The sequence below is a fragment of the Leptidea sinapis genome, chromosome 2, assembly GCF_905404315.1.
Source record: "Leptidea sinapis chromosome 2, ilLepSina1.1, whole genome shotgun sequence".
NCBI lineage: Eukaryota > Metazoa > Arthropoda > Insecta > Lepidoptera > Pieridae > Leptidea > Leptidea sinapis.
The window spans coordinates 15718956-15744684 of NC_066266.1; the positions used below are offsets into that span (position 1 = coordinate 15718956).

General features: G+C 33.7%; 2 protein-coding genes across 4 annotated transcripts in view; one reads left to right on the top strand and one right to left on the bottom strand.

Annotated features, from left to right (window-relative positions):
• Positions 1–21381, bottom strand: part of LOC126977463 (putative peptidyl-prolyl cis-trans isomerase dodo) — a 56368-nt gene extending 34987 nt beyond the window's left edge. The window contains exons 1-2 of one of the 3 annotated variants that reach the window (XM_050826289.1): positions 21141–21359; positions 19944–20928 (exon numbers count right to left, since the gene is read on the bottom strand). In XM_050826289.1, the coding sequence (XP_050682246.1) occupies positions 20392–20889 (498 nt within the window). In that variant the 5' untranslated portion in view covers positions 20890–20928; positions 21141–21359 and the 3' untranslated portion in view covers positions 19944–20391. Of the gene's footprint in view, positions 1–19943; positions 20929–21140 lie in introns of those variants that run through there. The other 2 variants (XM_050826299.1, XM_050826280.1) reach the window with 2 other exon arrangements.
• Positions 134–15462, top strand: LOC126977289 (uncharacterized). Its single transcript, XM_050826057.1, has 2 exons — positions 134–194; positions 14157–15462. The coding sequence occupies exon 2, from the start codon at positions 14161–14163 to the stop codon at positions 15094–15096; it is 936 nt and encodes a 311-aa protein (XP_050682014.1). The 5' UTR covers positions 134–194; positions 14157–14160; the 3' UTR covers positions 15097–15462.
• Positions 21382–25729: the final 4348 nt, after the last annotated feature.

A 25729-nucleotide genomic window follows, 5' to 3' on the forward strand; every position in this document is an offset into this window, starting at 1 on the left:
AGATATCGCTCCATCACAGTATTTCCATACAAATGCGACCGCAAGAGTAAATCTAGTGCGAATGCTGACGCTACGGCGTCGCGCCTTCGGCATATATAAGGCTCTGGTGGCGGCGGACGTACCACACCACCAGTAGCCGCCGCGCAGGCCACACGACGCGTCGGTGATGCAGCTCGTGATCACCACAATCTGAGGTAAGTCAACACTCACTGATCACTCACACCAGAGCCTCTTCTATATCGGAATCGTCAGTTGCTAAGCCGCGGCTAGTTGATGGCTGTAGTCATTAATTATCGTAACAATAGTTTTATTTTATTGCTTGATACACAATGGAGCGTGGGACTTGTTTCAATAATTTATATTGAGTGTATTGGATTCAAGTTCTATTTTTTAAATCCAGTATTCAAGTGGACAGGTAGGTTCTTGCACATTATTTTTTCTTTGTGAATTTAAGAAGTTTTTAAATTATTGACATTTAAAATTTATACTTTTTATAACTTGCTCTATTATTACTGGACCCTAATAATTTATTCTGACCCCAAAGAATTCTCGAATGACTCAATTATAAACGTTACAAGTTTAACATCCGATATTGAAATAATTTTATGAATGCGATATTTGTTAGGATGTTTACACGACAGAGTTATTGTGGGGGAGAGCGTACACATCGTTAAACAATAGAATTTTGTAAAAATGGTTTTGTTGAAAGTCATTTTACAGAATATAACAAATACTACACAAATAACTAACCCGCTAAGTTTGAACAACATTCTCTCGACGATTTCTCCGAGTCTGTAGAATCCTAATACTTAATCCGATCCTTTTTGTGGACTAAAAAAAAGTTTGGAGATCTTGACTTAACATAACTTTAGTAAATATTGTGTTATAATAAACTTTACTTCCGCCAGTTCGTGCAATATTTAGTGTTGATGGTATTTACGATAGGAAACCAATCGATCAATTATGAACATAATATATAACTTAACAGATAAACTGTTACAAATAATTCGTGGTTCAGTTAATAATTACGTAGGAGTTAAATATAATCCTGTGGTTCTTGTGGTGTTTGTTGCAAGACAGTTTGTTCCTATGTGATCACATACCATCGTTGTATGCCTCTTCTAATAAAAGAAAGTGTCTTATTCGAACTTCGGAAGATGGAACACCAACCGTTACCATCACGCGTCACAGCCACACCAACACACATTCAATCATATACTTCATAACACATGTGTCAGTTATGTTAATATAAGTGAATTTCCAGTCTTAACAATTTTTACATGGTACTAATACCAAACACAATTTTTTGTTTGTCTTTTGCCCCGAACAATATCACGACTGGTAAAACGGGCTGCTATAACGTATTATTTCAGACTACATTTATTTATTAATATGATAAGGGTTCCGTGAAATAAATCACATAATATTTGGGAACAAATACTATTCAATGGTCAGTTTGTCACCCACACGTGGGGTTTGCACTCCACTCAACAATTACCACGGAAAAATATAATAATATAGTACACGTATCACCCAGTTCATCAATAATCACACGTTTATATTGTAAATAAATATATTTCTAAGCTAGAGATATCAAAAACCCTGTTCGGTTAGATAAAAAAATACACCACCAGATATGTATAACTTTATGATTCTTTTAAAATCAAATTTTTCTTCTTCTAATCTGATTCTATTATTTTGTTCGATTTAATAAATTAAAATGTATCAAGTTTCAGCTTTATATTTTTAAAAGTAATAACTTTAGCCATACATAAAATGAATATCTATTAATTTCACCAGTGGCCAGGCCGCACGATGTACTTTAAGAGATAAAATGAAAGGCATTGTTTATGAATACTATTACTACCAATTCTCTCTTATCTCTCCGAAACGAATTTGAATTCCACCTTCGCACGACACGCCACAAGCTAGGATATCATCCCCACCATCTGGATGTGTGGCGGTCCTCCACAGTGCGGTTTTCAAGGAGCTTTCTGCCACGTACTACAAAGCTGTGGAATGAACTTCCTTGTGCGGTGTTTCCGGGACGATACGACATGGGTACCTTCAAAAAAAGCGCGTACACCTTCCTTAAAGGCCGGCAACGCTCCTGTGATTCCTCTGGTGTTGCAAGAGATTGTGGGCGGCGGTGATCACTTAACAACAGGTGACCCGTACGCTCGTTTGTCATCCTATTCCATAAAAAAAAAATATAAACGATTTTAAACCAACACGCATGGGTTATGGATTGTTGATGCAAGCGCGACTTTAAATTCAAATTGAAATATTTTTATTCCAAATAGGATGTGACATCATTTATTGAAAGTCAAAAACTACCACCCATTCCAAAACGAAAGCCTGCCTCAGACCTGAGAAGAAAGGGCGCAACTCACCGGGATATTTTTAACATCAAAGAAATATGCTTACAAAGTAATATTGCATAATTAAATTTATGATTTCATAGCCTGAGGGCGGTCGCTTCATTCCCAATATGTGGTATCATCAATTCTATAATTCTGAAAACTATATTTTATCGAATTCAAAAAGTATGATGTTGTATGTTAGAAATGGCAAATAAACGAACATTTGTTCGTCAAATAACAGACTCTTTACCATCGTTATAAAAGTATATAAGATTGTAAAAATAAAACAAAAAAAAACATGTATTATCAGTAATGACATATTTATGTGAAGGCCACACTAAAAAAGAACAAGCGTACAACGTCGCAAATAAGACTCTGAGTTCTGTATATAAATCTAAATAATCCGTATATACGAAATTTTACCATACAACTCAAAATATGAATGTTAATCGGTACTCATCGAAAATACTCATTTTCAAATATATATAAAACATTCCCAGGTCATTAATAACTAGTTTTCCTAATTAATTATTAAAAACTTATATCAAAATTCAAGGCAATCCTATAGTTCTACGAGCTACGTCCGCTACTCGCTACGAGAGCGACGCATCGTAGCAACGACTATTACTTGTTGATCTCGCTTCAAAATTTACTGTACTTGTACCGAACAGTATATCTATAGAGGATTATAGGGTTGTTTGATACTGCTTAGTACATACAATATGTAACAATACCACACCTTAATAATGGGAAGACGCTCCCAGACTGTTTAATAAATTCTATTCTATTAATTGTGATGCAATTTTATATTAAAGTAGCCACTGAATATATTATATCTTTCACGTTTTTAAATAAGATTTAAAAGCCTATTTTGAATAAAAGATATTTGACTTCGGAACAAACATGATAACGTGACGTTTTCTTTAGTGGTTTTTACGAATTCAATAAAATATTGAGTAATATTGAGCTTATAGTTTGCACACTTCCATAAGCGATAGCTTCTATCTCCTATAAATGTAGTAGCCATACGTTAGTGTGTACACGTCATATATTTATTACCTACTCCATCTCTGACGCAACACTACATCAACTATTATTTTCGTCACAAAGTCATATTCATATTGTGTATTAATACTAGTTCTTCCGCATATTTTTTGTGCTGTGGTCCGACTTGTAACACAAGGTCTTATGTAGAGCGTAGAATGAAGCACAAAGCCAATCAATGCCGAATGCCATAGTATAATAGTGTGATTATCTGTTTACCTATCAAGAAACGCAATATTATTGGGGAAGTGAGAGTTAGTTACTCTTCTCCTCCTCATGTACAAAGAGTAATGTTGCAACATATTATATTTAAGACCAGCTCGTACCGGCTAATGCTTTACTTTTAAATACAGCGGTTATATACACATACAGGACCACATACACACACGCAGTGTTTTCTTTGATTTTCGCGTCTCATTGATTGGTTGTTACAACAAACCTGCTACATTGAATATATTTTATGACCTGTAAAGATATCTACCGCATCTATGTATATAATAACATCGACATTCAATATTTTGTAATAAAAACAACTTATACTCAATGTATATGGTAATAGTACCGAACACAAATAGTTATTAGAAATTATAATTTGTCTCTGTGTTTGTGCACGATATATTCAGAATTGGCCAAAACTGATTTTAATGCGGTTTTATAATGATATACTTTGGCATATCTTTCTTTTAGCAGTTTATTTAGTTTTTGTTTCAGTAAAAAAAAGGAAAGTTACTACTAACTATAAGTAATACACGCTATTCTACACGTTGGCGGTCAATTACCATCATGATTGAAAGTTTCCAAATTTTTGACGGGATTATCACTAAAATTATTTTGAGTAACACACAGAATAAGTAGAAACAAGTAGAACTTTGGAAAAATATATAATGCATAAAATTGGTAAACATAAGCTAATTTAACTGTCTGACTGCTACGTTACTGAAGTTTACGAGAACAAAGTTTATAACAAAATAATATATTAATATTGGTAAAAGGACTGTGTGTTCGTTATGTGTACATCTGAATATAACGCAGTAGATAACCACCTTGCCACGTAGTACTCGTAGCGAGCTACATCGTCGCCTCGTAGTAGCGAGCTACATACTCCGAAACTCGTTACATAACAGATCGACAAACAAACTCTGTGTACACAACATGTTAATTAAACCTTAACTTCATCTTAAACAACAGCTATCACTTCGGTTTCTTTAAGTTTTACTGCTAGTTTTATGTGAGTTACATTTATATACTTTATATATTAAGTAACTATGATAAACTTTGCAGAGTCCACATTATTAACAGCGTGTTTCGATATTTTTGAGTTATGTTCACCGGCTCTTGAGTAGCTTATAATAATAATAAAAAAATAATACAAACCAATAATTATGTATATGTACATATATACAAATCAAATAACATTATTCACTTAGGTCATTGATGTGATACTTATGAAAGTTAAAAGTTATACATCTTACCACTTATCACCATTTCAGAAACGCACTCGCGTTCTTTAAAATCAACATTTACAGCTTGATCGTTTAACAGATCATATCAATTACAATCTATGTGAAGTAATGAAACAAATATGACGAAGGACTAGCCATCACATCCCTCGACAATAAAAGGCATAAAGGCATTTATTTTCTCAAAATTGATTCCTTTACAATTCTTTTTGATATCATTTCTAATATACTAGATACTACTACCGCTTCGGAAACAAATGGCGCTCTGAAGAAATGCTCTGGAGAAAGAAGAAGCGGCGCAATGAACTCTCCCAGCATTACATTGTAGGCACCCGCCCTACTACTCCACACCACTAAATGTAGTTTCTTGTAGGCCACCACATTTATTAACACATCCTCTGGTAATCTTACAAAGTTAAACTGGTGTGTTGGGAAATAACGTATGTACTTTCGATATCAGTTTAAAGTTTTTTTATATCTGTAATGGTTACGGAATAATGGCCTAGAACACTTAACGAAATGTATACCCTGTATATACATTTGAAACTATGTTGTTTCATTATTAGATTTAAAACTAATTAATATGGAGTAGATTAGATCTGTTCGAAAACGCTTTGAGGTATTTATTATTTGCTTTATTTTGTACATTTTCCTAACGCGCTCTTTATTGTTATTTCAGAGTTTTCGTAAATGCTTTCCACTTTAAGGACTGCCTACTTAGTTTTCCTAAAATTAACATATTGTAAAATGATAACAGACTCTAGTCGTCCTTCAACTATTTCTAACTAAAGTTAATATGCTTTTTTTACCTCCATACCTAAAAGGCATAAAATTAATACAATTGCAAAAGCGTCTACATATACTTTAACATATAAGTGCCATAACGTATTGAACCAGTCTACCAAACTTATTTATGTATTATGCAGGAAACTTATCACATACACCACACAAAATTTTACTTTGGTGTTTTTTTTTATAGAACAAACTAAAATCAATCGTGTAAGATCTCGTCATCTATTTTAATATTATTTAAAAACATTATTATTATACAATTTTGTTACCAATAGAAAGTCATATTATAATGAATTGAATTGTATTTAACATTTGTATTTTTGTTTTAATTACATTGGGTATTGTTTTTAATTAAATTTTAAAGAACGACCTTAAATATAGATCGAATACGAATTTCCGCCTGCTTCCTTTGAGATCATTATTTTTTTCATTTTCTTTGAAATAAGTTCCTAGTTGTTTTGCATTTTATAAGAGCTAAGAAAACGGTTATGTTTTTAAAATAATATGCAAACCACGTTTTTTTGTTTTTCAAGCCAATTAAAAATGACAATAATCGTAACTAGAATTAGATTAATTAATTAGATTGTATAAAAATACGCAATTATTTTTACACTTTTTAGTGCATATTATATGTATTGTTTTGGAATAGTGTTTTTGAAGGCGGTTGTGTTATTGTTAAAAAAATTATATAATACATATGGGGGTTAAAATTATCACAAATAGTCACCCCTAATTTACGCCGAATTACTAAAATTCCTGTATATGATTGTTTTGTATATAATATGACTGTGGCAGCATTGAAACAACAACTAATATGGTTACACTGAGAAATGTGGACGAAGTCACAGGTAACAGTTAGGAAAATATAATATTATCTTAAATTATTAGCAGATTGCTCAAGATACAAATATGTGAGAAAATAAAAAAGATTCCCACAATTAATATATAAAACTTTTGAAACATTGAACCAAATATACATAGGTATAGGTGTATAAATGTACTATAATTTGCTTATTTTGAAAAGTAGGTAGATAAAATAATAATAATTAAAATAATTATTTTCGATGCAACTAATTATTACTATCTGATGTTAATGCAGAATTCCACGTAAGCCACTTTGTCTCACATTACTCCACTTTGTCCTCCACTTCGTCGAACGATCCTAGGTGCCAATTCCCAGTCCCACGTTTATGTAAAATTTTAAATTCTTATAGCGTAGCTGATATTCACATATTTGCTAATTCCTTAGCCAAATTCCGCAAGACCATTTGCACCAACATTGGCAATCTTTAATAATGTTATAATATGAAAATTAATGTAACTGTGTATAACTGTTACCTACTCATTTATTAATTAAAAAAAACTGTTAATTTCTTAACTTATTCTATAATTATAATACCTAAAATTTATTATTTCTGCGCATGCTGTGTTTATTTGTAAGTTATCACTAAGTAGTTCCTAGTTTTTAATTCTACTTTTCATATTTGTGTGTATTATTGTAAGTGATTGTAAATAAACCTAATAAATAAATAAATAACAAATGCCACGCCGTGCTATAGTGGTCACTCAGGATTCTAAAAAACACAACATTGTGACTAAATAAAAAAACCAAGAGTTCCTAGAGTTCCAAGAGTTTGTAACCTTTAACATTCCAAACTTCAAACAATTATTACCAACAACTGAACCGAATAGAATACAAACGATTAAATATAAAATTGATATCAAACGAAACAACTTTTATTGTTAAATACCGGAGGTGTCCAACCACGCAATTAGATGCAGAAGGGTGAAGTAAAGTAGAAATACTCGCAGGACCATTAAATTATAACTGTCAATATTGACGAAACACGAACACAAACACACCACAAAGAAATGCACAAATAATATTGTTGTTACCGAGGAATTGGAATTAATTCCAGCTAATTTATAATTGCTTCGTTTCACGGAAGACAAACAGAAAAGTACCCGCAGAGTGTGGCTGGTATATAAAGTCACTGATCGCGACTATTCAGTAACCAACGAACGAGCGGGGCCCGCATGATGGTTGGTGATCATTATCTTACAAATAAAGTTTATTTTTGAGTAACAGGGATACTCTTTTACAGTTTTATAAACTTATTATCCCCAAATCGTTGCCGCCCATCGTCACGTGGACAATAGTATGTACACTATAATATTATGTTGTCCCGATCTATTGTTCATATTCTTGAAAAGTTTTTGGGGTTGGCCCGGACGTACATATGTCTATATGTAACAACATATGTCTATAGTAAACATGCAAAATTTTTGTAAACAACTTTTTCGGCTTCTGTATAGTTTTTAGAAAACACATCAGTAATTCTTTAATAAATATTAAATGAATTGTTTTTACTTTGTTATAATTTTATAACATCAAATGACTTGAAAATAATGAGAAATATTACTTAGAGATAATTATATTATATGCATCAATTAATGTCAAAATATGTTTTTAATATTTCCTTCTTTTAATATTTTATTAGAGTATTCTGTAATCGAACACAACAGTATTCCTGCTAGTATTTTCTGTTAGTCTCCTGAAATCATGATCTCAATCAGATCTAAAAACGTTGGATTATCTAAAATAATAACAAAAATGCAACTTTCACGCAAAAGGCACGTTACAATCGTTGAAGTGTTTTATTTTAATAAATATTCCTGCTCACAATCATCCTTCCACGAGCTTCACATTTAATAATTGTTATTCTCTTTTTCAAGTAAAATATATATAATAGTATAATAAATATAATAGTATATTAATAAATAATCATATCTGGAAATAATAATTAACAGCGTGACGTCACGGGACGGAACTTTCTTTAGTTATTTACATATTTTGATAACATTAAAGTGAGCAAAAACTTTTCTGAAATTATTTTCTGCAGATACAGTGAATAAATGTACAAGAATGTACTAACGGTATGTCTTACACTCTCTCGACTTATGAGTAATTTAAGTTGGTTGGGACCAAGAGAGATCTCTGATAATTTTAATTTTATAACTAAAAATAATACATGTAATTTGTGAATCCAACAGAAAAATATCACACGTGAAGTATCTTATATTATCGAACCCTCACCCCGGTGGAGCACTAGGCCACCTGACTGACACACCAGACAGTACTATCTCCGCAGCTGATCAAATAATACCAACTGTCAGACAACGTTTACGGTCAAGTTGAAGTTTGGTAGAAGTGAGCCACAATATTAAAGTCAAAAGTCATTTAAACTTTATTCAAATAGGCTTCCACTAAGCGCTTTTCAATAGTCACTATAAATATTTCTTTTAAATCATGGAATCTACTATATGTTCGTACAAAGTAGATAGAGCTCGTGAGATACGAGAAACTCAAGGGCCACTCTTATAAATAAAATAAAGTTTTTTTAAAATAGCTGTATAACATATATAGCAAATTAATTTGTAAGATCCTGCAACCAATAGGTAGGTATGTGAATCGTGTTCAAATTTAAAAGCATTTAAACATTCGAATATTACTTAAACAGTAATAAAGAACATACTGTTTACATATAAATTATATATTGGATGCATTAACCTTTACAGCTTCAACTCTTTGTTTGTGGAACTCTGCTTGCTTGTGAACATGATGGTCGTGATTACTGTCACAATTAGTAATTGCATCCAACATATACAATAACTTATTAACTATAATAGGTCGACCTGGCACCATAAGCAGCACCGTATAATACAGCCAACATTAATTTGCGCTATAAATAGACTCTATTAATTCTTAAAATATCTATCCAATCGGCTGGTGGATATCTCATTGTCTCCTTCTCAAGTTTGTTGTTATAAAATAATTCGCACTCCGCGCGCCCTAACTAAACCATCAATTATAATTTAAAGCTAACTTAATAGAAGAATTTTAACGATGTCCTTTTGAACTAAAATTACTCCTCACAGCCCACTTTTAAACAGTTTGTTTAAGCGTTTTTATATCCGTAACGAGTTGTTTTAAAATTTAATATTAAGATAGATTTCTTTATACTTTTCTTTGAAGGTAAGGTACTTTTGTTTGTAACCTGTAATACATAGGTTAGCTAATATGATCGAATTCCGAGGATTGTAGTAATAAGTATTGTTCTTCAAGCTATTGTTGCCAGAATTATCGGATAATATCTTGTTATGAACCATTGTTGCCGATCGAATGACAGTTTGTAAATAGGGAATAAGAAAACAGAACTGACGGTTATCACGGCGGCCAGTGTCACACAACAGTTACATGTAGTTTAGATTATAATGTTGTCCTTCCTTATGTTTAATAGTTATTTTTTTAAATGGAATAGGAGGACAAACGAGCATACGGATCACCTGGTGTTAAGTGATCACCGCCGCCCACAATCTCTTGCAATACCAGAGGAATCACAGGAGCGTTGACGGCCTCAGAGGAAGGTGTACGCGCTTAATATAGTTCCTATATTCTGACATAAATGATCATTTGTTATTGCTTATACCACCACGATATCATTCCATTGAATAACTTTTGTGAATTATTGGAGATCCATCCAAATTCCACCTACGCTCAACACGCCACAAACTAGAACATCATCCCCATCATCTGGATGTGTGGCGGTCCTCCACAGTGCGGTTTTTAAGAAGCTTTCTTCCACGTACTACAAAGCTGTGGAATGAGCTTCCTTGTGCGGTGTTCCCGGGACGATACGACATGTGACCTAAGAAAAGAGCGTACACCTTCCTTATAGACCGGCCACGCTCCTTTGATTCCTCTGATGTGCAGGTGAGTGTGGGCGGCGGTGATCACTTAACACCCGGATGTCAGAGAACGGCCTGATTCCTAAGCATTGAGTTAAAACGTCCCTTCATCGTGCTGTTTGACCGCACCAATGATTCGCTTCTCGAGAACATTCTTCTACGTACAAGTATACTCTGGAACGAATATTATTCCGCAGTCAGTACACATTTATTTTATACAAGCGGTTACCCGCGACTTTGTCCACATTTCCCTATGTTACTATATTAGTTGTTGTTTCAATGCTGCCACATATATATTATTTACAAAATATTCATAATATATCTCATCGTTAAGGCATCGTTAGTAAGAAACGTTTTCGTTCCTTGCCAATCCGACGGGGTAAAGTCTTTGTGTTAATATATAGTACTCAGAATATGACAATATACAATACAATAACACGAGGAACAAACATAAACTTGTTATGCCTACTACTCGGTTGGGTCGAGTTAGTAAGTCTTTTGTTGGGCGATGTATATGCTTCTACAATATGATCCCAGAAAATGTACAAAACAAATGTGTTACGAAATTTAAAAGAATTGTTAAAAAACGTTTGTGTGGGAAAGGTTATTATAGCATAAACGATTTTCTTAATGACACCACGGACTTAAAAAAAAGAAAGAAAAAGAAGAAAGACATAAAGCGAACACCCTCAGGTTCTTTAATTATAAATGTTTATTGTACGATATTACATTGTAATCCAAATTTTATATTAAAAAAAAAAAGTCCGCTGAGTTTCTTGCGCCCATTCTTCTCAGGTCTGAGGCAGTCTCTTTTGAATGGGTGGTAGATTTTGACGTTCAATAATGATTTTAAATCCTATTTTGAATAAAAATATTTGAATTTAAATAATAATAATATATGACACTCATAAATTATATGGCTTTCTATTAGTAACATAATATTTAAAATCAGCGCAGTAAATCGCTAATAGAGATAAACCGTTTTTAACCCCTTTTCGTTGTCGACCTTAAAGTATCGAATAAATACTTTGGTAGGTGGCGGGGGAGGATCGAACCGAGGGCTCCGTGTTGACATTTAAGGAAGGAAGGCTTATAGCTATATTTTATATAGCTATATATACAACGACGATTTTTTATAACAATATCATAATTAATTTAGACACAACAGAGATAGCTGGGTCGGTGAAGTAGAGTAACTGTTAATTGCTGTAATGTAATGTATTGCCTCAGACTCGTGCAGGTGGGGCGGTTGGAGGCTGTCAATGTGCGGAGCTCCCAATCAGTGACCACAACCAGCAGTAGATTGGATACCCCGCCTCCTGCACAACTCCTTAATGACATTATGTGGTGTTAACACAACTGCAGGAGATTGTCAATCAATAAACCTACGTAATATAGCAGTGTTACTTTGAAATTTCATATGAACTGTTCAATAATTAAATGTATGTACATATGTAACAGAAGGCTGGTTATAACATCTATAGACATATTTTAAACATATTTTTTACATGTTCGCATTAAACTGGAATATATAATAATATCACTGTATTCATGAAAATTAAAAGCTAGCGACCCGTCCCATTTTCACCCCGAACGAAATAAAAGATACAAAAACCGGTTTGTTCGAGTAATTACCGATAACTTTAAACTGGTTCCTAGCCTTGCTTACTACCTATTGTAATATAATATGTACTTTTTTGTATTTTAATGAAACTTTTTACAACCTTTAACATTGTAAACATACACACGCAGTTAATGAAACAACCTTTAACCACGTAGATAGATATATACATATAACTCAAATGAGATAAAGTAGCCCATACAGACATACGAAATAGTAGTGAGGCATAAATAACTGATTTTTTTTTCCTTTAATCCCCAAACTAATACGATATACGTACACCTACACTAATCTTCGACATAAGTTAAACCTGTAGACATAATTTATGTTGTTTTTTCAACTAACTCTTCGCTTGTTGAACTTTATATTTTTTCTAAGTTATATATGTAGTTATAACTGCGAGGCTGCGTAGGTTTTACAAGACGCTCCTAACTTCCATAATTAAAACTTCGTTTAACCAATACATGGGTTATAATAATAACGCTACACAAACAGCCACCGCTTTAAGCTAAAATAATATACTTTATATTTTTGTAGCTAATAATCAGTTGGATGCGATTACTAATTATAACAGTAGTCACTACCACCATGTTTACGAAGCATCCCTACACAAACAATGAATTCAAGCTCTAAACGTTGATGCATCCAATATACCAATCATTTATATTTTGATATTTAAAACGATTTTAAGCTTTGAATACGATTCCTATATTGGATGCAGAAAGAAAAAGTGTCCTTTGAGTTTCTTGTATGTTTTTTGGTTCTTAATATCGTAGGTTAAGTAATTTAAATTTTAAATTCTTAAGTGCTTTGTTTAAGCCTATTTGAATATAGTTTATTTGCCTTTGACTTACACAATCGAAAATACTCAGAATGTTAATGTCTCATCTCTCATAGGTTATTTTCATAGTATTTGGAAACAAAATGGTATCGTACCAGACTTTAAGAGTTATGTTATATCAACATGTCTGCTCATATATTGCTAAAACATTAAAACTTGATATATTTTATTTTATGTTTTCAAATATGGAACGCGCTTATTGTGTTAAGGCTCTTACAAGTACCCACAATAATTTTTTCATAATTAATGCCAAGACTTAAAGCAGATAATTATTATTCTCACCTCCTGTCCTTAGAATATTGTCACTCAATATTCTAAGCTCCTGTTAAATGTCTAGAAATATCATAGCAAAGCAAGTCTATACACATTTCAAAACGCAGCTGTAGATAATATTTTAGAAATTCCCCACAGATTAAAATTTGAAAAGTTTCAATTCTATATCGTATGAAAATTAATGAGATTTTATTCAACAATCGAATGTTTTATATCGATTCAAATACAAATATTTTTATTCAAAATAGGATTTAAAATCTTAATATCCGGACGACCGAGCTTGGCTCGGCTTTTTAAGAAAGTACAAAATTTTAACAAAAAACAAACTAATAGAATATTTTGATTCTCGAACCGGGGTCTTCTACTTTCCGGTTCGCTCAGCTATTATAGTCTGGTATATAGTGGCGAAATTTACCATTGTATTCTAATATTATTGTAGCAGTTTCTCATTAAAACACGGATAAAACATTTTTTTTTAAATTGAAACCTTGCTAGATCGATTTCTCGCCCCCGAAACTTCCGGTATACTAAATTTCATTAAAATCGTTGGAGCCGTTTCCGAGATTCAAATTATATATATACAAGAATTGCTCGTTTAAAGATATAAGATAAGATGAAACGTCATAAAACTACAACCCATTATGAGGTTACCACTGAGTGCTCTTTGATCAGTTGGACAACATATCGTAATTAGTCGAGTATTATTAAACAAAACAAGTCCTGACTATTAGAACGAGCGTTACATATGTCTCCGATCCTCCGCCGATCTAAATGGCTCAGTGTCATTCAATTTCCACAATATAAAGTACTCAGCGCTCCTAAACAAGTTTCCTAACAAAAATTCTACTTCAAATACGAGCTGGCGATTGAGTTATTTTCAATAAATATCTTAAGTTATGGCTATTACTTCACGGTTTGATAATAATTGATTTGCGCAAAATATCGCATAATATATATTATACTTTTAAATTAAGTTGTTCACTAACAGTTAACAATTGCCCAAATTATTTCAGGAACATGTCGCAATACTGGCTCATCATCACTCTGATATGGTTCGGGTCTGCGAGCTCACAGTACATCAACATGGGCGGCCCGGACACCTCCGCCCCCTACCCGCTGCAGGCCACGCCGCACGTGAGCTACGCAGGCGCGAGGAGCGAACCCGTCGTCCTGCAGAACGACCACAACTTGGACGCAAACGACTTTTACAGACGAGATGAGGACCTAAGTGAGTTGTTAAGAAGGAGGAGATCCATTGACCAGACTGGACAAAGCACTTCCGCCGGATATCAATGGAGACCTAACTTTTTAGATGTCGAATCATCGAGCGACCATGGAAGCACTGATGAAATCGACGAAAATACCACTCCACTAGAGAAGAGGAGCTTTAGCCCTTGGGGCGGCAAGAGGAACGAGATTCACGCGGGCCGCATGCTGACGTGGAAGCGCGCAGTCCGGGAGCCGAGCATGCCCAAACGAGTGAGGTTCAGTCCGTGGGGCGGCAAGCGGAGCGGCCACAAGGTGTACAAGCCGGGGGCGGACGGAGCCAAGGTGATATTCTCCGCGTCCATCCCGGAACTAACGCGCATCGTATCTAATTATTTACCTAAAGCACAAACGTTAGACATGGCTGGCTTCAAATTTGTTCCGACACAAGACAAGAGACACCCGATCAAAATCCTCGCGCTTAGCACCCAAATCGATCATCGGTCGCCGCGAGATCCGTTACCGTTCAACGCCTTCCTAGACAACCTGCCCAAGACATTCAAGCTCGGTCATCCCTACCTCGACGTTAACCTCAAAAAAGATGGCAAAAGAAAAGTGAAATTTAGTGCGTGGGGTGGGAAAAGATCGCCACCGATTATAGGACCAATCTGGACACCGACTCCGGAAGACCTGAAGGATGCTGACCTGAACTCCATCGTTATCATCCGAAACGATAATATTATCTAGGATGGATTCTGAACGACAATATGTGATTGTAGCGCCCGAACTGAATTTGAAAACAATGAAGATTAAAAAATTATCTAATTTAACGTTAGCATTAGAATTTAAGTGACTCTTTCTACAAAATATTTTTGGAGTGTAGAATGTTCGGCCTTTAACACATTGTCTTCGGCAAACGGCTGGACTTGCCCAAGACAAGAACTGATACTGACTACATTACTTTTAGAGGTTACTTATAAAATATAATTTTATTGAAATTAATTCCAAAAATTGTGAACGTCTTATAGTCAATAGGGGCTACACATGTCTAATACTATAATGTTATTGTTAAAAATACGCGCAATTTGTTGGTAATAAACAAGTATTAAAACATTTTGATTTGATTCTCACATTTTGTTTCACGATGATTCGTTGTAGAACAACAAAGGCACACCTAAGTTCTCTTGTTGGAGGTTTTTCTTCACTTGCTTCACTACATCCTCACTTTGGGGGTGTGGGTCGTCCGTTCCTATTGCTATTCAATAATCTTCTTCCTCAATAACCGTTAATATATTATTTAATTAGTGTAAGTAAGACGGCAGCCTCACATACATCACCATGGTATTTCATTACCACCGCCCGGGCTCCTTTGTTAAACAAGAGCAATTAAAAGAGAATTGTCAGTTAGATATTTTTTTAATATATAATATTTTGTAAAATATGTAAGTTTAAAGTTGGCTCTCTCTTTACTATGTTGTCAAGGGCGTGCATATCATATACATATAGGCAATTAGGTAGTGCCTACCTCATTATGAACCTAAATAAATATAGCACTAGTGTTAAAGTTAATTTACTACTTACGGTAGGCAGTCTAAAGATTACATATACGAAACAAGCAGCGCTTCATACAACTTATGTCGTACTGTCGGAGTTAATCGCAAATACGACTAGTTAGATCTACAGTGCCTACCTTGCTAGACAACCAATTCACGCCACTGTATGTAGGTATCCCACTAAACTGTTATATCGCCGAAGTTGATCACCGCTGCATTGAAGACGGGCTGGACATCAATATCAACGGCGAATACATCATTCACTTTCGATTCGCAGACGATATCATAATCATGGCTGAGACCATGGAAGACTTAAGCCATATGCTTGATGGCCTCAATACAGCTTCGCAAGGGGTAATCTCAAAATGAACATAGACAAATTCAAATATTTTTATTCAAAATAGAATGTGACATCACTTATTGAAAGACATAAACCACCACCACCCATCCCAAAACGAATGCCTCAGACCTGAGAAAAATGGGCCTCAATCAATCAAATTTGTTTACAGAGTAATATTGTATAATTAATCTTATTATTTCATAGCCTGAGTGCGGTCGCTCCATTCCCAATCTGTGGTATCATTAAGAAAGTCATTTATGTTATAGTAACCTTTACCACACAAACGTTTTTTAACAATTCTTTTGAATAACAATTTTTGAATGTTTGAACATTTTCTGGGATCTTGTTGTAAAAGCATATACATCGCCCCACAAAAGACTTACTAACTCGACTCGACCAGTAGTAGGCATTATAAGCTTATGTCTGTTCCTCGTGTTTACATTATGGTTATGACACCTATGAACATACCTACACTATCAAGAACATATTGAGAAGCAACAGTCAAGATGGTATTTTCTTTGAATTTTGCTCTTAATGATTCTTTAGGACATAGGTTATGAATAGCGCGAATAGCCCTCTTCTGCAGCACAAATATTGTATTAATATCGGCAGCGTTGCCCCATAGCAATATACCACAGGACATAATACTATGGAAATAACTAAAGTAAACTAGTCGCGCCGGATCTATGTTAATTAATTGTCTAATCTTTTTAACCGTGTATGCTGCAGAACTCGAAGTCTGTTCGTCAATCCTTCATCCTGCCCCATTGTAATTTGGAATTCAGAGTAATGCCAAGAAATATAGCAGATTTCACCGGTTTTATCACCTCTCCGTTTAACAAAACACTTGCATCTACATTTTTGAGATTTGGTACGGTAAATTTTATATACTTCGTTTTCTTGCAATTTAACAATAGGTTATTACCGCTACACCGGTAACCAGTACCTACACGATGTCAGATAGAATATCATTCGAAGTTCGAAGTAATATAAGACGAAGATCATTTCTAATGTCCATGTCGCACCTACTCGTGTAACAGTTGTAACTGGAGGTTGTTACAGAGTATGTCTACCTCAGACAATCACAACAATCCAGTAAGACAGGTCCAATTTCGCGAAAAAGGCACTCGTTTAATCTCCGCAATATCTTCTGGTACCAAATACTACATTGTCTGAAGACAACGGTTTTCAAACAGTGTGTGCCGCCAATGATGGCTTACGGTAAGCAGAAGTGGTCGGTAACTATGGGGTTGATGAGAAAACTTCTGGTTGCTGAGAGGGCAATGAAGAGGCTATGCTGGTAAGCAGATGTGGTCGGTAGCTATGGGGCTGATGAGAAAACTACTGGTTGCTGACAGGGTAATGAAGAGGCTACGCTGGTAAGCAGATGTGGTCGGTAACTATGGGGCTGATGAGAAAACTTCTGGTTGCTGAGAGGGCAATGAAGAGGCTATGCTGGTAAGCAGATGTGGTTGGTAACTATGGGGCTGATGAGAAAACTACTGGTTGCTGAGAGGGCAATGAAGAGGCTATGCTGGTAAGCAGATGTGGTCGGTAACTATGGGGCTGATGAGAAAACTACTGGTTGCTGAGAGGGCAATGAAGAGGCTATGCTCGAAGTTTCCCGGCGCCGACGCATTATTATTATTAATCATTCAGAGTTAAGACACGCGTTGTATTAGACATAATTAATTTAAATCCAAATTTTTTTTTAAAGACATGTAACAATAAGATTTATACTGCACTAGTGAGCCACCCTTGCTGTGCTTCAGTTATCAGAATGACATACAAATACTTCATACCTTAGATTACATTATTGCAATGGTCATAGCCTTCTCTTAGTCTTTGAAAATAAAATACAGCTCTTGTTACTCTCATATGATACTCATACTCAAACGTCACTATTGTAAAAAAAATTAAATTGGTTAAGCAGTTTACAATAAAATGGTATATTATATTCTCTTTAATAAATTATTTGTTTTATTGGAAAACTTATAATAATTATTAATTCATATTTTTTTATTTGCTACAAACCTATTTAATACATGGTACAAATTTGGTCTTACAATAGCTTATAGTATCTCCTATTTAGCCATTACTAATAGCATTCAATCTTGGTCCTGGTCAAAAATTTTTTTACTATATAAATTAATTTATTTTATATTTACACATAATTATAATTTGATATAATATAAAAAAATAAATTAAAGTCAAGATAAGAATAATCCACTTAGAATGCAATGTCAATATCCTTTACTCTATGTGGTCAAAAACTTTTCTATAAGGATACTTTAAATCATGAAAAGGGTAACAACTAAATGATTCCGGTATCTTATTGAAATAAATTATGAAAGCAATTTTTCTGAATTTGTCACTAACCTATCAGCGTTCCTACGTATTCTAGTACTGTGGGTCATATGTTTTTGCTGTAAGTACAGCACAATGTGATTTACCTTCACAAATTTTGCTATAAGATAAGATCACTTATTTGTAGTCATGGGTATACATAGATGTTACAAATCACAATAAAAGTTATCCATTCCTTGCCCGCATGCTGTGGCATACAAATAGTAATTACTAATGAGTCAAACAAATATATATATATATATACACAATGACAGTTAATTGATATACATATCAATAATTAAATATTTTGAAATAACATATAATAATTGAAATTGGTAAAAAGTAATTAAATTAAGTAAAATGATATTTAGAAAAATGTTAATTGAGTGTTGTATCTGAAAAGTATTTTATGGAATAGTACAATTTTGTCAGTAGGAGATTATATAGTTTCTTTTTAAAACACATCAACTTAAGTTCTGTGATATGTGTAGGTATCTTATTAAACATTCTCGGCACCATTTCAAGAACACTATTGTACATAGAAGCTGTGTTGCTGCCATGTAAACATAATCTATTCTTGCTTCTCAAATTTATATTGTGGATTTCAGATGTTCTGACAAATGTATCAGGGTTAGTTTTAACAAATATCAAATTGAGAATTTCAGTCACAAAAAAGGGCTTACATGAAATGTTAAGCTTAATACCACAGATTGATCTGATGCACTTTTACTGTCTAATAAATGGTGTTTATTTTTGAAGAGTTGCCACACAATATGACACCATAATCTAAGTATGGACTTAATGTACACATGGTAGGTAATTAAAGCTGTTTGCCTTGAACTAACTTTTATCAGCTTATAAAATGAAAAGGAGACTTGTGGTATACCTTCCACAGGAGCCATTTGTTGCAAAATTTGATTACTTGGTGTTTCCAACATAGATCTCTATCGATAGTCATACCAAGAAAATTTGAACTTTCTACATGTGTTATCATATTTTGGTCAACATGTCAATATGATTATTTCTTTTATTTAAATGTATATTATATGTTGTTTTATTAAAATTTATCTGTAGATTATTTTGATTAAGCCATACTATTTCACCGACTGTGTTATTAAGTTCCTATTTGTGGGCACATAATACATCTTGTCTATCCACAATTTAATTTAATTAACTTTTACCTACTATGTTCATTTACATATAATTATTGAGGACTTTTATTTACTGACTGTCTATATAAACTTAATCTTAAGACTAGACCTATAAGTATAAATATATATATAATATATACTTATAGGTATTTTTGTCAGATAATGAATATGAATATAATATAGGGCCTGCAATAAATAAAACACTGAAGTTTTTAGACATTTATTCAATTTATTAACTGAGTAAAAGAGACTTATCGATAGTGTGTATTGAGGCTTCAAAGTTTACATATTTCCACTTTAAAGTTGAATAGTTCCAAGTTTGAGAGTATAATATGTATGAATAGTAAATAAGTAGTACATATTTAGTAATACAGTAACATTTTTGTAAGCAAGTTGTTAGATTTGATGCCACAGTATATATTATAGGGGGCTGTTAACATGTAACTAACCTTAGCTTACTGCAGTTTGTGAGCTCAACAGGAATTACAATAACTTCACAATATTTACTGAATCTGATAAACTGTGGCCATTGATAATAATACTACGTGAGTATGTAGTATACATAAGTATTAACCAAATACATGTTATAGTGACTCTAATATGAATCTTAAGTAAATGTCAAGATATTATTAAATACAAGAAAAAACCATATTTATGCAGTTCTCAGTATGATGTGAACTCCTGAGTCTGTCTCCACAGGTTTACTCAGTTGCCCAACTTTAAGTTTGTAAGCCTCTTCTTCAAATGGCTTCTGCATTTGTCCCCGACCAAACATACCAAGGTCACCACCTCTCTTTGCTGAAGAGCAATCCGAGTATTTCGAAGCAATATCTGCAAAAGTGACTTCTTCAGCAAGAATTTGCTTCCGATAGTTCTTTAAAATTTCCAAAGCTTCTTCCTTGGTACGAGTGATGTTATCCTCTCGCCACGAAGACGGTCTGCGGCTCTCAGCATGTTTCACCAGAATATGGCTGCACCGTACCTCGCCGGGGTCGGCGGGAGCGTCCGGCCGCTCCCACTGCGACTTCTTGGTGTACGTGTTGAGGTAATACGCCATTCCTGTTGATCGACTTTTGCGCATTTCCCATCCTTCCGGCAACGGTCCTTCGTTCTCGTTTGGCATTCTGCAATATTTGTTGGGTATTTTCATTTGTTTCACACACAACACATTAATAACGGTGAACCGAAGCTAATAAAAAAATAAAAAAAATAAGGTTAACAACGCGAATATCGAATTTTGGTGGGAGTAAATTAAATCAGAGCATTGCATTATTGTTAGTGTTAACATAAGACACATTCGTAAACAGAATTGTTAAGTAACTTTAATGTAGTTTTAAGCCGGTATAAAAATCAAATATCTATAAATTCTATGATACTACAATTGCAATTATAGATAGCTACCTGTTTTTCAAGCAGTTCAATTTCTTCGACGGCACAGGAGTCAGAACAAATATTGTATTATGAATAACTTTACATTTATGTTCTAATCAAAAACTTTTCTAGTTTTATTTTATCACAATATCACAAAAGAAACTTTGAAACGTATTATACTTAGAATAATGACACTATAGAAGTACTGAAGTAGTCCCCGCGTGCCCCCAAAGAGAATTTAACCACTACGTTCAAGTGCCTCTTTCTTCGATAGCTGTCAAATAGCTGTAGTTTTGGTAGTAGTTTTTTATACAGAAGTTTATTTACTGGCACGGGATGCAAGTCCATTTTGACGAGAGTAGTATGTGGGCATGTAAATAAAATAAACATTACAATGAAATAAAAACAACGTTTAATAAAACCGACTTCAAAAATTCAAAAGTATAAAATAACTTAATATACATTTAATTTAATACACCTCCTATGCAAATCTTATACCTTTAATTTTAATAAAATACTATTATTTGTATGTGCTACCTATCGATAGGGTATTTAAGTCGGTGCTTACCCGCTTGGATTGTTTGGTTTTTGACGAAGCTATCCCGCTCAAAGTTACGCGTGGCGAGTGTAGGTAGCTGCTATTACATTGGCTTGGCACCGACTTCAACCCGATCAATAGGAAACACATACAAATAATAGTATTATTTTAAAATTAAAGGTATAAGATTTGCATAACAGGTGTATTAAATCTCTATTAGGTCATTTTATACTTTTGAGTTTTTGAAGTCGGTATTTTTTTAATCGTAGCAATTTTTTTTTATTTTGTACTTTTTAGTGTCATTAACAAGTACCACCAAGATTAGTCGACGCGACCGTAACATACCAACAATATATACATAACAGAAGCGCGTCTCAGCGGGCGTGCCGTCATGCACATATATCGTGTGACTGTTTATAATTACTTAACACTCCACCCAATTTTAAAAATAAACAGTTATCTATGAAATGAAACATCATTGGAATACAAAATTCAATCGTTGATAGGCTCATTGTCTGCTAGAAATATAATGAAATCGGGTATATAAACTTCAATATTAAATTAATAAAGGTATTTTGGAAACTGTTTTGTCTACTTTCTTATTTTCGAACATAAGAATTATAAATATGTGGATTTCTGGGTATCCGGTTGACTGTTAATAATTAACTATGGTGTTGGAATGAAAATCGATTCGTTTAAAAAATTGCATTGTGTTAACTCTTAATAATAACATTGCTCACTGTAAATTACACATACCTACATTGTGTATGCAAAAATAGGTAAAAGTTCAGCTAGTTCACTAGTTTTTTTTTAAATCTGCATTCAGCTTCAGTTGCATTTATTTAAATATCACATCATTCATTCTTCTTCTCAGGCCATATACCTAAACCAGAACATCTTCAAAATGATAAGGACAGTAACCGTACTCGACAATAGTTATCCTTGGTATGAACGTCTCTATCATAGAGGTCTTACTCATAGAAGAAGAAATTAGTGACTTTTGGTTACTATGACTACAAAGCAGTTATTACGTTGTCATGACAAAAAAAAGTTGTATTTAATTTATAAAATTGTTTTCTTATATTAAATAATGGTGAATGCACTGATTTGCTCATAGTCTACAGCTGATACTCTGCTCTATCTCATATAACAGATTATGGGCCCAGAAACGGGAATAAAAGAGAAAAATGAGTAATCACGTGCACATAGAACAATTGAAAAGAGAAAACTACGATACATGGAGGATCCATGCAAAAGCTGTACTATTAAAACTTGGCCTTTGGAGCTATGTTTCAAATAAAATTAAGAGACCAACGCGAGAAGGTGATGCATTGAATGACTATATGGAAAAAGATGAGTTAGCATTAGCCGAGCTATTTCTCATAATATCACCGGGCGAATTAAAACAAGTTAAAAATTGTCAAACAAGTAAAGATGTCTGGGATACGCTAGAAAGCATATATTTTAGCAAAGGTCCTGCAAGAAAAGCAAGTCTATTAAAAGAGTTGATATTGAAGAAGATGAAAGATTGTGATAATATTGTCAATCACTTGAATAAATTTATAGATATCGTCGATAAACTAGCAGATATGGACATACCAATTAATAAAGTTACTCAAGATGGATACGATTTCTTCTTTTCTTTCTATTTAATTTTTCTTGTAAGTTTTTCTAGTATTTTTCGTTTTTGTCTTAAACTACTTTGACACATACTTATTGTACTGTTAATAGTATTCCTTTTAATTGGCGTCTCTATTCTGTATAATTTTTAATATACTCTTTTCATTTTGTTAGCTGTAAGGAATCATAAATAAATAAATGAAGATCTTCTAAGTATTATGATGCTTTATAGCTTACCTCAATCTTTTGATAATTTTAGAATTGCAATAGAATCCAGGGATGATCTACCAGATCCAGGCAACTTGAAAATAAAGATAATTGAAGAAGCTGAGGCAAGGAAAAATATAGCTAGTACAAGTGAACAAAACTCTGAACAAGAGGAGCTGTATAGTAGACAATGTGGCAAAAATAAAAACTTTATTGTTAAATGTTTTAAATGCAAAAAGAAAGGACACATGCTTATGAATGCTGGTCAAAAGTGGACCGAGTTAATAAAAATAATGCAAGTCTATGTTGCTTAGATGAAACATGCCTAAATACGTCTGATAATAAAGAAAAAATTAAGAAATGGTGTCTTGACAGTGGATGTACGTCACATATGAGTCATGAATTGAAAAGATTCATTAATATGGACAAAGCTGATAACAAAACGTTAAGGTTAGCATCAGAAAACCTTCTTGCACAGATCGAAGGACGAGGTCCAGCAAAATTTTCACATATTCGGAACTAAGGCGTTTGTACTTAAAAAAGGAAAGAAAAATGGAAAATTTGAAGCCAGAGCGACACCTGGAATTTTTGTAGGATATTCGGAAAATCACAAGGCATACCGGAATTTCAACCCAAAAACAGACCAGGTAATGATTAGCAGAGATGTCAAAATACTGGACAAAATGTATTATGAAAACGAGATCAAAGGAGAACAAAAACAAGATGTAGTTAATAAAAAAGAAATAGAAATTATATATTCTCCTGAAAAAGAAAATATAGGAGATAATAAAGATTTGAAAGATCATGAAATTAATGAAACTGAACAGGAATTGAACAATTATGAAATATTTGTTGACGCAAATACAGAAACAGATGAAATAGATCCGACTAGTTCTACTGATAAAAGACAGAGAAAACCACCAGCATGGCATCAAGATTTTGAGATGGATGCTGAACAATCATTCCTCTGTGAAATAGACGAGAACATGGATGAATGGGAAGATGCAATAATAAGCGAGATTGAATCTCATCTTTAAAATAATACTATGAAAATTGTACACAGGAACGAAAGCAAAAATTTGGTTGATAGTAAAATGATTTTAAATATAAATATAATGCAATGGGAGAAATAGATAACGAAAAGCACGACTTGTGGCGCGTGGGTTTAATCAGAAAGAAGGAATTGATTACATTGAAACATTTGCACCTGTTGCAAAAATGAGTACTCTTAGAATACTTATTGCACATGCAATTGAAAATAAATTTAAGTTATCCCAACTAGACGTGTATGCTGTATGTGTAGACGTGTATGTGTACTGCATTTTTAAACGGCGATATAGGTGAACTAATTTATACGAAGAAGCCGAAAAATCTGTATAAATATTTAAAATACATAATTATACATGGAAAAGACAGAGTTGTTTAAAAAAGCAATGCTTTTAGATATAAATAGATATAAAAATAATGGGATATGTCAACTAAACAAAGCCATATATGGTTTGAAACAAGCAGGAAGACAATGGTTCTTAAAGTTACATGAGTAATTATTGGAAATGACAAAATGCATTTGGTTTACAGAACAGATTGGGATGATTAATTTAAACGAGATTTCAAAATTAATTTTCCAATGAAGTTTCACTTCTGACATGTGTACTTTGTACACACAACATTTTTATTTTTTATGTTTGTTACCTCAGTACTTTCGGCTGTGTTCGAACTCAAGCACTCGGCACTAAGCATGACGAGTTTATGGTGGCCATGCGGCGCCACAACAATCTAATGGCTCTCAATGAGACCTGGTGTTCGCTCACGCGGGGGTGGCGTTGTCTTTTATATAAGAAAAGGTATGACAGCGCGGGTCTTGTCGCACCCTGTTACGTCCACGGTGGAACAGATGTGGATCAAGATCGTCATACAAGGTAAAACAGTGGTTGTAGGCACGGCTTATCGACCGCCATATATCGGATCCGACGCATTTAACTGCTCAGTCTGAGACACTTATTGATTACATTTGTACTAACATTCCCGTGACTAAAATGAATCGACCTCATAGAGTATCGGTTTTTATGAGATGCGTTTTAAACATATGTAAAGATAAAATAGAACCTAAGCTCATTAAAATTATTGGACAGTTGAAAAATATTGACACCGATTCTTTTTAACCAATCACTGGATAACATAATTTGGACTAATTTATTACTAACACATAATATAGATGACATCGTATTCAATTTGACCTGCTATATATATATCG